General features: G+C 41.3%; 1 protein-coding gene across 3 annotated transcripts in view; it reads right to left on the reverse strand.

The window, feature by feature from the left end:
• The window catches only part of kansl1a (KAT8 regulatory NSL complex subunit 1a), a 61,152-nt gene that overhangs the window by 5,235 nt on the left and 42,434 nt on the right, over nucleotides 1–13,483 (reverse strand). For all 3 annotated transcript variants that reach the window (XM_080048844.1, XM_080048845.1, XM_080048843.1), the window contains 6 exons: nucleotides 10,667–10,782; nucleotides 9,428–9,569; nucleotides 7,127–7,295; nucleotides 4,170–4,325; nucleotides 1,103–1,294; nucleotides 628–770 (listed from right to left, as the gene is read on the reverse strand). In XM_080048844.1, the coding sequence (XP_079904970.1) occupies nucleotides 628–770; nucleotides 1,103–1,294; nucleotides 4,170–4,325; nucleotides 7,127–7,295; nucleotides 9,428–9,569; nucleotides 10,667–10,782 (918 nt within the window). The remainder of the gene's footprint in view (nucleotides 1–627; nucleotides 771–1,102; nucleotides 1,295–4,169; nucleotides 4,326–7,126; nucleotides 7,296–9,427; nucleotides 9,570–10,666; nucleotides 10,783–13,483) is intronic.

The following is a 13,483-nucleotide window of genomic DNA, read 5'->3' on the forward strand; positions in this document are numbered from 1 at the left end:
GTAGAGTTCGAGAGATTTAAGATAATACGTCTGAATATGTTGAAGGATATGAAGGGATTTATTGGTCTATGTTGCTGTAAGTTGTTCCAGGAGTAAGGGGCACAGAGGCTAAAAGCTGTCTTTATGACCAAAGTTAAGTAGACAGTATGTAGTACAACATATACATGTTGAGTATGTAGGAGGGAGGACGTTAGTAGAGCTTTTAGTATGTAGTATATAGTACATGTTGAGTATGTAGGAGGGAGGACGTTAGTAGGGCTTTTAGTATGTAGTATATACATGTTGAGTATGTAGGAGGGAGGAAGTTAATAGGGCTTTTAGTATGAGTAGGACGTTAGTAGGGCTTTAAGTATGAGTAGGACGTTAGTAGGGCTTTTAGTATGTAGTATATACATGTTGAGTATGTAGGAGGGAGGACGTTAGTAGGGCTTTTAGTATGTAGTATATACATGTTGAGTATGTAGGAGGGAGGACGTTAGTAGGGCTTTTAGTATGTAGTATATACATGTTGAGTATGTAGGAGGCAGGACGTTAGTAGGGCTTTAAGTATGTAGTATATACATGTTGAGTATGTAGGAGGGAGGACGTTAGTAGGGCTTTTCCAGCACAGCCTGTGTGTGTCCTTACAGGTGTGTTGATGCCTCCGGGGCCCAGTGGAGTGGAGTTCTCTGAGGAGGTGGACAGCTGGCGGGACAGAGGGCTGTGCAGCGACGGGTGACTGTTGCCTAGAGACGGGAAAGGGGAGGAGTCCAGGAAGAGTTTGGGGGAGGCTGGGAGGGGGGACAGAATACAGACATGTTAATATATTAAAGACACTAACAAAACTGATGTAGAAATCTTATTATAAAGCTTTGTAGGCCTACTGTTTTATTTAAATACATATTCTAGTCTTACGTTGGGTTCCAGGTTACCCCAAATGAATAGTTTTTTTCGGCCTTTGTTGCAGTGGTCGCGGGTTCAAATCTGACCCGTGGACCTTTATTACATGTCATCCCCCCTCTCTCTCTCTCTCTCTCTCTCTGTCTCCCCATTTCAACTCTGTACCGTCTAATAAAGCTTGAAAATGCAAAAAAAAATATCTTAAAAAAAAGGAGAGCCTCACAGTCGTTCCTGTCCAGCGCGTGCTCTCGTAGCCTCTTGCGGTTGTAGTTCTTGTCGAAGGGTCCGAGGCCGTGGAGTCTCTCAGCCTTACACGTGGTCTGACCCTCCAGACGAGACGCGTGAAGCAGGGAGCCAGAGCCGCCGCTGTCCATCGGCCGAGGCTTGTCACCGCGGCTCTTATAGTGGCTCAGTCCTGCAAGGGCAAGAAAACAGACAGGTTAGGATTAGTTGGTGCTTATATACCAGAATTAATGGTTTATTTTCCACATGAAAAAGGTGAATTCCCAGATATTTTTTTTATTAATCTATCTATATAGATTATTTTGGGTGGTTTTTTTTCTGCTTTTATTGATAGTTTGGAGAGAGAGAGATGAAATGTGTCAGAGAGGGGAATGACATGCAGAGAACGACCCAGGCTGGATTCTAACCCGGGTCTGCTGTGAAGAGGACTGAGACTCTATGGAGGCCACTACACTACTGTCTTACTTACAAAACTAGGTTCATTCAATAGTAACGTTTTGGTACTGGCCCTTTATCATGCAAAACACAAGACTTAGAATAAATGTTTTAAATTAAAATATTTTAAAAAGGAACACACATCCATCCATGAGCGCTTAAATGCATGTGGATTCCCTACACTGGGTATCAATTGTGTGAATGTTTCAGCAGTTAAAGGTGCAGTGTGTAATATGACATCATCAAGAAAGTTCTAGAATGCAACACTCCCTGGGTAACCCCACCCCTTTTGAATAATAACAGAAGCTACAGTGGCCTTCAAGGACAAGAACAATTCTACATTTTAAACAATGCACCTGATGACATTCCCACTATGACACTTTCAAGATGGCGGCACTAGGCCTCGGTCCAAAATATGCAGAAATATGGACATATATGAGATCCTTTCTAAGGAAATTGTTAAATTAAATTGTTTTCAGCTATTATGCACTAAATTAAATGTACTTATGGATATTATAATTACTTTCTACAAAATCTGGTAGGAAATAAAACCCCAAATTCTACACACTGCAGGTTTAAATCAAATCTACAGTGGATCTGTGAGACCAGCAGTGTCATGATCTGTACTGTGGGTTGAAAATAGATTGAAATGACATCATGGTCATCACGACCTGAAGGTTTAATCAACACAGTGGGATGTAGTTCTGGGAAAACAGTTTAATTCAAACTGACAACTAAAAAGGTCTGTGACAGTCTCATGCTCCAATTATATCCAGTCCACAGTAACACGACCATTATGTCAGGACATCTCCACTGTGAAGAGCACACTGCAGGTACATAACAATGAGTCACTAGATAACAGGTAGGTGCCCTCATGACTTTGCTTCTTTTTCCCCCTGTGTTTTAAACTTTATTTGACAGTTTGAAGTCGATAGTGACAGAGTTGAAATGGGGAGAGAGAGAGAGAGAGAGAGAGAGAGAGAGACAGACAGACAGACAGAGAGACAGACAGACAGACAGACAGACAGACAGACAGAGAGACAGAGAGAGAGAGAGAGAGAGAGAGAGAGAGAGGATGACATGCAGTAAAGGTCCACGGGTCGGATTTGAACACTGCAACGAAGGCCGGAGCCAATATGATACACGCTCTACCCACTGCGCCACCAGAGTGCCCACTTCTTTGGTTTAAATGTGTTTCCAATTGAATGGTGAAACACGTTGTTGTAACATCTATGCTGTAAATAAATGATTTACATTTGACAACAAGGCCTTAATGTGGCACATTACAAATAACCAATAATGGAGAGTTTATCACTCATGATGTCATTTAGACCAGATCTTTTTAAATAAGAATGAAAAATTATATGAATCTAATTATCCTAGACTAGTCTAAAATGACATGGCCCATCTGTGCTAAAGTAAAAAGAGATTGAGAATTGCATGGAATCAACTAGAGCATTTAGAGACAGCCTTAGTAAGAACATAGGTTGTAATGTTAGGGCTTTGTGACAACAGCTAAATATTAAAGCTCTCTCTGCCCCGGAGGCGTTGTGAAATAAAACTGTTACTGGGACAAGAATCATGGTGAAGTAACAGTTGAAATGAGATTAAAACGACCTGCAATAAACTCTGCTGCTGAGAAAAGAAGACTTTTGGGATGGAGCATTTCACAACAAGTTGGAAGAAATGTTAGTTTGAAGATTTCACTGAATTATTTTGCAATATAGTGGCGATGTTCTTTCTCTCTGAACTTTGATTATTTCGTATGTATTTTTTTTGAATATTAAACAGTTTTCGGTCTCCATGCTGAAATATTTTTCTTTCAGGTAATATAGTTTGAGATATTTTAAAGTGATATTAGAGGACTTGCTCCTACAGACAGCTCCTAAAGAGTGAGTGAGAGAGAGACAGAGAGAGGGAGAGAGATTGAGTGAGTGAGTGAGAGAGAGAGAGACAGAGAGAGGGAGAGAGATTGAGTGAGTGAGTGAGAGGGAGGGAGAGAGATTGAGTGAGTGAGTGAGTGAGAGAGAGACAGAGAGAGGGAGAGAGATTGAGAGAGAGAGATAGTGAGTAAAGTGAGTGAGTGTGTGTATTTGTCAAAGGGGTTAATAACTGCGGTTCAGTAGCTTGTGTGTGTGTCTGTGTGTGTGTGTTAATCTGAGTGAGTGAGTGAGTGAGTGAGTGAGTGAGTGAGTGAGTGAGTGAGTGAGTGAGTGAGTGAGTGAGTGAGTGAGTGAGTGAGTGAGTGAGTGAGTGAGTGAGTGAGTGAGTGAGAGAGTGAGTAAAGTGAGTGAGTGTGTGTGTATTTGTCAAAGGGGTTAATAAACTGCGGTTCAGTAGCTTGTGTGTGTGTCTGTGTGTGTTAATCCGAGTGAGCGAGTGAGTGAGTGAGTGAGTGAGTGAGTGAGTGAGTGTGAGAGAGAGAGAGTGAGTGAGTGTGTGTCTGTGTATTTGTCAAAGGGGTTAATAAACTGCGGTTCAGTAGCTTGTGTGTGTGTGTGTCTGTGTGAGTGTGTGTTAATCCGAGTGAGTGAGTGAGTGAGTGAGTGAGTGAGTGAGTGAGTGAGTGAGTGAGTGAGTGAGTGAGTGAGTGAGTGAGTGAGTGTACTTACGGACTGCCATGAGTGAGTTGGTGAACTTGTGCTTCTCTTTGGAGGAGGAGAGCTTGTGTTTGAGCGACAGCTTCTTCAGAGGTTTGCTGCGCTCCAGAGACTTGCTCTGCCACTGGCTCTTCATCACCTGCTGCAGACGCAGGCCGATGCACACGTCTGGGAGGGAAGCAGAGACACAAACAGGTTTCAGTATTATAAGGTGCTCTGGGGAATTTTCAGTTTGGTTTAATACTAGCTCCCCCTTTGGACAAAAGCGGTAGTGTTTTTACTATGTCAGCTGTTGTTCCTGGGTGAGCGTTACAAAGAAATTCAGAACTTCTTATGACACAGTAAGTATTTTTTTAACCAATCACAGCGGTTATCTGCCCAAACATTCTATAAAAACAATGAATGTTGCCATGGAGACTGTATATACGGCTACGCCCACACATATTTATGAACATGTGTGTCAATAGGATTTTTGTTGAAGCTTATTGAGAGACTCAACTTTGACATCATATATATTGTTATTGTTATGGAAATTAATATTGTGTGAATGTATATAAATATTAATTGCACATATATATATATATATAGACAAGGTTTCCATATTAGAATTCACCACCATGCAGCCATGTGTGCAGTGGAAAGCTGCATCCTTCAGATATGCCATCTGGAGTTCCAACATTTGCAATTCACAGTGTCATGCAAAATTCATACGGAGCCACAAGCAAGTCTCCTAAAGCAGCTCATGCCAGATCCATGGCTGTGTCGGGGTGTGGATACAACTTCGGTTGCGTTCCGAATCACATACTTTCTACTATATAGTATGTAGAAAAAAGATTTAGTATGTCCCGATTCTTGTGGCCAGATTTAGGATGGTTAGAAGTACCCGGATGTCCTACTTCATGCGGCCAAGATTGTTAGTGTTGAAAACTGGATCCTATTTGGGCGATTCTGACCCACAATCCAGTGCGCACGTGAAGTGACGTCACATCGACGAAGCCTCCATATGAAAACAAACGTGGATGCAACGGATATAAAAGCAAGAGGCAAGATCAAGGCGCAATGTTATGATGAAATAAGAGAGTAAAGTATGTCCCAATAGTATGCCTACTGCATCCTAACTAGATTCTTTTTTCGTCGGATGTAGTATGTAGAATAGAAAAAAAGAAAGAGTATGCGATTCGGACCGCAACCCTAGTCTCAGTTATATACAGGAAACGGGGTACAGAAGTATGTAAACACCAGTCAAGATAACTTTGCATTTGCAACTTTGGAGTTTGCATGTTTGTAGGTTGCCAACTCTTGTGTATCCTCCCCGCCATGTTTCATTGATGGCTTTCATTCACTCTCAAAAACGGCCTTTTCCCAACAGCAATAAGGACTCTGATAGACTTAAACATACAGGTTGAATGCTTTTACTTGTATGTGGACAATAACTATTACACAAATGTGCAATGTTCTTAATGTGCAATTTCGCAATGCATTTCTTAACTACTAGATTTATTTATTTATGTATTATCGAGTGGAATGCATGTGTGGAATTTGTGTTTTTAACTAGTGGTACCTTACAGTAAGAGCACTCTGAATTGTGTTGTATGTTTTTGAATTTAGGATAAAACATTAATTTACTTGTGAATTACAAAGACGATTTGACTTGTTACAGACAGACAGACAGACAGACAGACAGACAGACAGACAGACAGACAGACAGACAGACAGACAGACAGACAGACAGACAGACAGACAGACAGACAGACAGACAGACAGACAGACAGACAGACAGACAGACAGACAGACAGACAGACAGACAGACAGACAGACAGACAGACAGATAGATAGATAGATAGATAGATAGATAGATAGATAGATAGATAGATAGATAGATAGATAGATAGATAGATAGATAGATAGATAGATAGATAGATAGATAGATAGATAGATAGATAGATAAAAGTAAAACAATAGTCTAGTCTAATAGGCTTGTGGTGCAGTGGTTAGTTCACCAAAGTGTCTAATAAAAAGTATAAAAAATGCCAAAAAAAATCTTTAAAAAATAAAATAGTCTAAAGCAAAAAGGTACTTGACCAATTTTGAATTTTTGACCACATAAAGAGCCACCCAGGCACTCATAATAAAACCCTCATTCAGGCTAAATGAACCTCCCATTCTAGAGAGTGCAGTTATTCTATGCGCTTCCTGTGTAGCATTCTCTCCCTGGCCACTCCCTGTCTGTCTTCCTCTCCAGTATAAAGCAGGAAATGGCTCAAGAGTAAACTGACTCTGAGCTCTGAGATTTAAAGGGATAGTTCAGTATTTTTGAAGTGTGGTTGTATGAGGTACTTGGGTATATAGTTAGCACATACAGCACTGGAAAAAATTATTAGACCACTCCAAATATTGTCTCAACAGTGTCTCCCGTTTTACTATTTATAGGCATATGTTTGAGTAGAACATTTTGGTTTTATAATATAAACTACTGACAACATTTCTACCAAATTCCCCCCAGAAATATTGCCATTAAGAGCATTTTCATTAAGTAATGTAGAGATGAAGATTTAAGAAAAATCCAGACTGGTCTCTTTTTTTCCCCTAGAGTTGTATGTTATAGCCGATTGGCGGAGTGATATGATAGACTGCACAGTAGTAATACAATGGCCGAACTACGCCTGAAATAAAGTGCAAAAATAAACTGCTACCCAACAGCTAACTAAAGCAGTGAAAAAGAGCATCAATCTAACGTGCATTGAACGGATATGATATTGAACAGGGTGCAAGCTAACTATCGGGAACGAACAATTTAGGGTCTAGTTTCTTGCCCAGGGACACTTGGACATGTGGCGGGGAGACGGGGGATCGAACCTCCGACCCTGCAACCCATTGGACAAGCACCCTACACACTTCACCACAGCCGCCCCTACCTAAGTACCACAAACAAAATACTGCACTATGCCTTTAAGCCCCTTTGCACATACCGTCAGGGAAGGAGAGGATGGGGTGCACGCCCAGGTCCAGTGTGCTGAGGCGGTCCAGCGTCGGCAGCTCGTATTGGGGCGGCTCCTCTCGGTGTGCGGGCCAGCCTCCACACATCACACAGCCCGGGTTCACCCTGCAGCTGCACGCCAGGCTGCTGCTCCGAGGGGTCTGGAGAGGGGGGGGTAGAGAGACATGGTTAGAAGGCATAATCTATTCCTAGTATGAACGCAACTATTACAAACATATTTGAAATTGTTCCAAGCCTAGAGAGAGCGATGCAGAGAGAGACATGGTCAGAAGTCATGGTATATGTGGTAAATGGATTCCACGTTTATAGCGCTTTTCCTTGGTTTTTCACAGACTCAAAGTGATTTACATTGTTTTGAACACATTCACACACATTCATACAACGATAGTAGGGCACAAGCTAACTATCGGGAGCAATTTAGGGTTCAGTGTCTCTTTGCCCAGGGACACTTGGACATGTGGCGGGGAGACGGGGGATCGAACCACCGACCCTGTAACCCAGTGGACGACCGCCCTACACACTTCACCACAGCCGCCACATAAATCATAATCTAAAACCTACATGAACACCGCTATTAAAAACATATTTCTCTGTTAGAAGAAACTGGCTAAATAAAAGTTGTTTGATTTAGGAGCGTTCATAAACACAGGACTTTCTGTTCTGCCAAAAACCGGACCTGTGCACTGACGCATTACTTATAATTATATAAAAGAAGCATTCTTTTGGGGGCGCCTTTAGCTCAGTTGGTAGGGCGTCCCCCCCATGGGCCTCGGCCAGCAGCGGACCCAGGTTCGATTCCAGGCCCCGGTCGTTCTCTGCATGTCACTCCCCTCTCTGCCCCATTTCAACTCTGTCTCTACACTATCAATAAAAAGCATAAAAATGCAGAAAAAAATATCTTAAAAAAAAGAAGCATTCTTTTCACTGATGGTCTCGTTTGCTGTTACAGGTCCTTTATGATCATCAGAGGAAAGATTTGACATTTAAAAGTTCCTCGTAGGAGGTTTAATAGGAACTGGAGAGAGATGGAATAGTTATGTCCGATTCGACAACAGCTACGTATAAACCCGATTTAAAATGGTTCCGTTGCTTTGACTATATCTCATTGAAAACTCAATAAAAAGACATTACTCAGGGGAAGGATTAATTGCTTTTAGAAGATGTTCTAGAATGAAATGCAACAACACAGGACATCAACAGTGAGTCATTGAGGAAAACATTTCCGTTTGAAAAGGCATTGGCGTCATGGTGACAGGGGGAACGGCATTTTTTCTGAAATGGTTTTATTTAATAATAGTTCAACTTGATAACAAAACTGAAGACCAATTTAAAAAAAGGCTAAATCCTACTTCAATCTTGTTCTTAACTATAAATGAACAGAACAACAGATTGAGTACGCAGCAGAGAGGGGGAAAAAGAATCAACGAGCGACAGGCCAATGTTGCTATTTTTTCACCACTAAAGCTTGTGTGTGTGTGTGTGTGTGTGTGTGTGGGTGTGTGTGTGTGTGTGTGTGGGTGTGTGTGTGTGTGTGTGTGTGTGTGTGTCACATGGGTGATCACTCTTCTTTGTTGTTTGGCCTAGTTTTCCATAAACATGTCAGCAGCCATGTCTCGTTTACTGAGCTATTAGGTTACAAACCAAAGGACTAATCAGTCTAAATCACACTGGGTGAGGAAGTTGTCTAAGATTAATATACACTTAGACATTGTTCTCCGCAACCAAACTTTCAACTTCAAAGCACTTTTTTCTTAAAAAATATAAAGATGTTATCAATAAGTCGGCCTGTTTTTACTCTGTTTTATTATCTGTTAAATGCAATCTCATGTGTTGTGTATGTTTAAGCCACTGTGTCAATTGTGCTACATACCTAAACTCGCCTTGCAGTTCCTTTAAGGTAAAAGCATTGCATAATGTATAAATGGTAAATGGACTCCACTTATAAAGCTCTTTTCCCTGGTTTTTCTTCACAGACTCAAAGCGCTTTACAATGTTGTGTACACATTCGCCCAATCACACACACATTCATACACCGATAGCAGCAGCAGCTACCACGCAGGGTGCAAGCTAGCTATCAGGAGACATTTAGGGTTCAGTGTCTCTTTGCCCAGGGACACTTGGACATGTGGCGGAGGGAGACGGGGGATCGAACAACCGCCCCTGTAACCCAGTGGACGACCGCCCTACACACTTCACCACAGCCGTCCCCTGTACATATATTTTTGCACTGGTAATAGCCGTCAGCAGTCAGTAGCGTCCCGTGTGAGCTCACCTTGCCGTTGAGGTTGGGCACAGTGTTTGGCTGGATGAGTCTCCGTCGCCGACAGCTGACGAGCGGTCGTGTTCGCGCAGCAACACACGTGCTGTCGTAGGCCAACTGCTGCTGGTGCTTTGGGTCTGCACTCTCCGACATCCTGGAGGGAGGGAGGGAGGGAGGGAGGGAGGGAGGGAGGGAGGGAGGGAGGGAGGGGGACACATACAGGAGAATTAGGAAAAAAACATTACACTTTTAAATTCAATTTAAGCACATATTACACTTTTAACCCATTGATGACTATGGCAATCTAGGATGCATGTCCTTAATGCCTGAGGGTTTTCTGAAAAAATAGTACGAATTGTCAAGTCTACCAAAACCTTAATATCTAAGCCTGTGTAGCACATAGAAACATGAAATAAAATACATTTAAAAGTTAAGGTTCACATGTTTTATTTAAACATGCTCCCTTAGCGCTTACAAACCAACAAATATTTCTAAAAATCGTCAAAATTAGATGAATTAAAAAATAATTAAATATTGTTAATAAATAGATGCAATGTGTTGTGTGATTTTCGTCAGTAGTCTATAGTAGACCTTGATTCTGCGCACCAAACGCCACTAACTGTTCTGTCGCCGACATAGCTGGCGTATTTTTTTTATTATTTTTTTAATTTTTAATTTTTTTGATTGACATGATTTTCGGCAAACCACACAACTTTTAGGTGGTCACGTGGTCTTAAAAAAATCAACAAAACCCACCTTATGTGTATTTGAACCAATGACAGTGCATTCAATGCTGGGAATGCCATGAAAATTAGATAAAGTAATAATGCTGCACGATGCAGCATCAGGCAGGAGAGCCAATGTGGCATCGCGCAGCAGCCGTCATCAATGGGTTAAATCAAATTGAAACACTTTGTCTCTATCGACAGCCATGTACCTTTATTTTTCACTTTATTTGAACTGTTTTATTTCTATCGTTTCCTGTGTATCTGTTGTTGATTGTCTATCTGTTTTGAATGTACAGTGTCCTTCAGAACCAAGTAGAGCCAAATGTATTATTATTATTATTACCTGGGGATCTACACCAATCAAAAACACACTTATGAATTTTATATTCTACCAGATTTTCTACCAACTCCCATTTAGGACCTTAGGAAAACCTGTACTATCAAGAAGTTCCCATTTCTGTGTTTCTCAGGAAAGCAGATTATATCAAGGAACTACAAAGATGGCGGGTGTGGTCGGTTGTACCTGCTGAGGACGCCGTTAACGGGCTGTGCTGCGTTTTGACCTTTCCAGGGGCCGGACTCTGTCGTCGTGGTGACGTGGGCGGGGCCTGTGTGCTCCAGCCGTTCTGAAGCAACGTCCTGCAGAGACCAGATAAGACAAAAACCAGTGAGACAAGGGTCCATACTAACTGACACACACACACACACACAGGCAGGGGGACAGACACAGACACACACACACACACACAGGCAGGGGGACAGACACACACACACACAGAGACAGAGAGACACATGCACACACATACAGGCAAAGAGAGACACACACACACCCAGTGTCTCTCACACAGACAGTCAGTCACACACAGTCTCGCACACACACACACACACACACACACACACACACACACACACACAGACACAGACCAACGGCAGGATATTTTAAGAAAACTTCATAACAGACAAACTGAATTATCCCGCTCCTGTGGCCTTAAATTATTCAGTTTAAATGTGCGGAGGGCCGGGCTCTCCCCCCAAACCTTCATAACCCATTCTGCACTGTCATCACAATGCTTTGCCTTGAGCTCATTCTTTCACACACACAAACGATCACTATTTCATGCTTTCAACTGAACAGAACTTATCACAATAATAAAAATAATAACAATATAGTGTATTCATATAGCGCTTCTCTGGAAACTCACTCCTAGGATAAGCTCAGAAAAATGTAACAGCTGACAGTTCTTTATGCAATATATATTTATTCAGAAATCTTGCTGTAAAAGCAGATTTTTTTTAATTTTTTCAAAACCCAGCCATGTGTCTCAGAAAAGTTACAAAATCATAGAAATCATATATATATATATATTTTTTTTTAACTGTCAGAAAACTGTGATTAATCAAAATACTCAAAGTATGAAGAAGGAAAAATAAATTGCATTGTGGTGTGAATGTTGAAGAAGCTTATTAAAGGCCTACTTCACCGGTGGGAATATGAAGGTGTATTAAACTCGGAGATCCTATCAAGTATAAATGTGCAAAAAAAAAAATTGAAATCGGATCATCCTAACCTGAGAAAAGGCAGAAAGAGTGTTTTATGGTCTCACTGTCTAACCCTACATTTCTCTTTCTGTGATGTGGGGTCTCTGTCTGATTTGTTTCAGAGCTGAGAGACTGTTCAAACAGAAACACATTTTCTGTGATCAGTTCAATGATATTAACATTTCATTTCCACCAGGAACAAAACAAGAAATAATGTTCCATTGAATATCAGACTGAATGAAGTTCCGGTTTATTGGTATGAAAACAAAAGGGGGCCAATGTAGCTAGCAAGGCACCAGTTTACAGAGCCTAGGCTGTGTTTAAACACTGGACTTTTTTTTTTTTCAGAGCACACACACACACACACACGCACACACACACTCCCTGATTTTGACAACAAACATTCTTCAAAACCGCTGACCTTCAAACGGCAGATTAATTTGTAAGTGCTGACATGTGATTTGGAAGAACATTTGAAGGTTAAAGATTTTTATCTAGTGCAGTTTCGGCTGAGAATTTCACCCAAATTACAGCTGCACTAAAGTACTTAAAAGGCTTATTCTGGCTCTTAATGCATTTTATCACCCGGTCACATTAACTGGGAGATCAACAAATGCTGTCTTCCCCAAGTGGCTTTGCAATTAGCACAATGTATCACCCTATAAAAAAACACACACAAACAATCGTAAAAAGTCAGAGAGATTCTGGTGAGACTTATTGACTGGGTTGCAGCACAGAATGCCCAATACTCAACCAGAGATACAGTGAGAGCCGGATATAACTACTTCAAACTGAGTCTGCTTTTAGGCCGTAGATATAACTCATTAACGCGAGACACTGCAGGCGAAAACAGGTCAAATTTGTGATTTTTTGTCTATTTTGCTTCCATAACAGGTCTTCTTTCATACTAGTGTAAATAAAAAATATACATTTAAGCCCCTATCTCACTGGGCTGCGACTGTTTGCGACAAGTTGGAGACACAAAATTGCGACAAAATATGCGAATTAGCGACAATTTTCACTTGCAGTCTTGCACTTGCAGAGTTGGTTCTTCACGACACGTTTGCGAATGTCCTGCCCAACACTTGCCAGGAGATCTCATTTATGTCTCGCGAACGTCTGGCGAGCGTCGCACGTACGGAATGTAAGTCTCATTTTTGTCTCAAATCAGTCACAATTTAGTTTCATATGTCGCCAAACCCTCGCCAGACCATCGCAAAGTTGTCTCACACTTCTCGCACTTTCTGACTCGCGGAGACTAAATTGAGGAGGGTTTGCAACGCGTTTGAGATACATGCGACCACTCTGAGACTATTTTGAGACTAGATTTGTCGCACACTTTTTTTGAACATGTTCAAAATTCATGCGACAGGACTGCGAGGCTCTGCGACTCATGCGAGGAAATTGAGACCTCCGCGAACGTTTGGAGACAGTTTAGAGACTCCCTCACGAATGCAGTCTCCAACTTGTCGCAAACAGTCGCATCCCAGTGAGATAGGGGCTTTAGGAGTTTGTTTGACTAAACCTTGTCTGTTTGCGTCTGTATATTTCTTTTATACGACCATCTTTAACGGACATCTCAACATAAGTTATTGTTTTCTTCTTCTCTCAATAGTAAATCCCAAATTCTGAAGTACTTACACCAACTAAACTTTCCATAATCATTCTTAGCACTATTCTGAAGGTTATCAAAGAAGGATTTGTTCATATGTTGTTAACCGTCTGATTTTCAATATATTTTGTTAATAAAGATCGGTACATAGTGGTGTTTGATTTTCAAAACACAAAAAATATTTGTTGT

Source organism: Ammodytes marinus, assembly GCF_949987685.1.
Source record: "Ammodytes marinus genome assembly, chromosome: 20".
In the NCBI taxonomy this organism is placed as follows: Eukaryota; Metazoa; Chordata; class Actinopteri; order Uranoscopiformes; family Ammodytidae; genus Ammodytes; species Ammodytes marinus.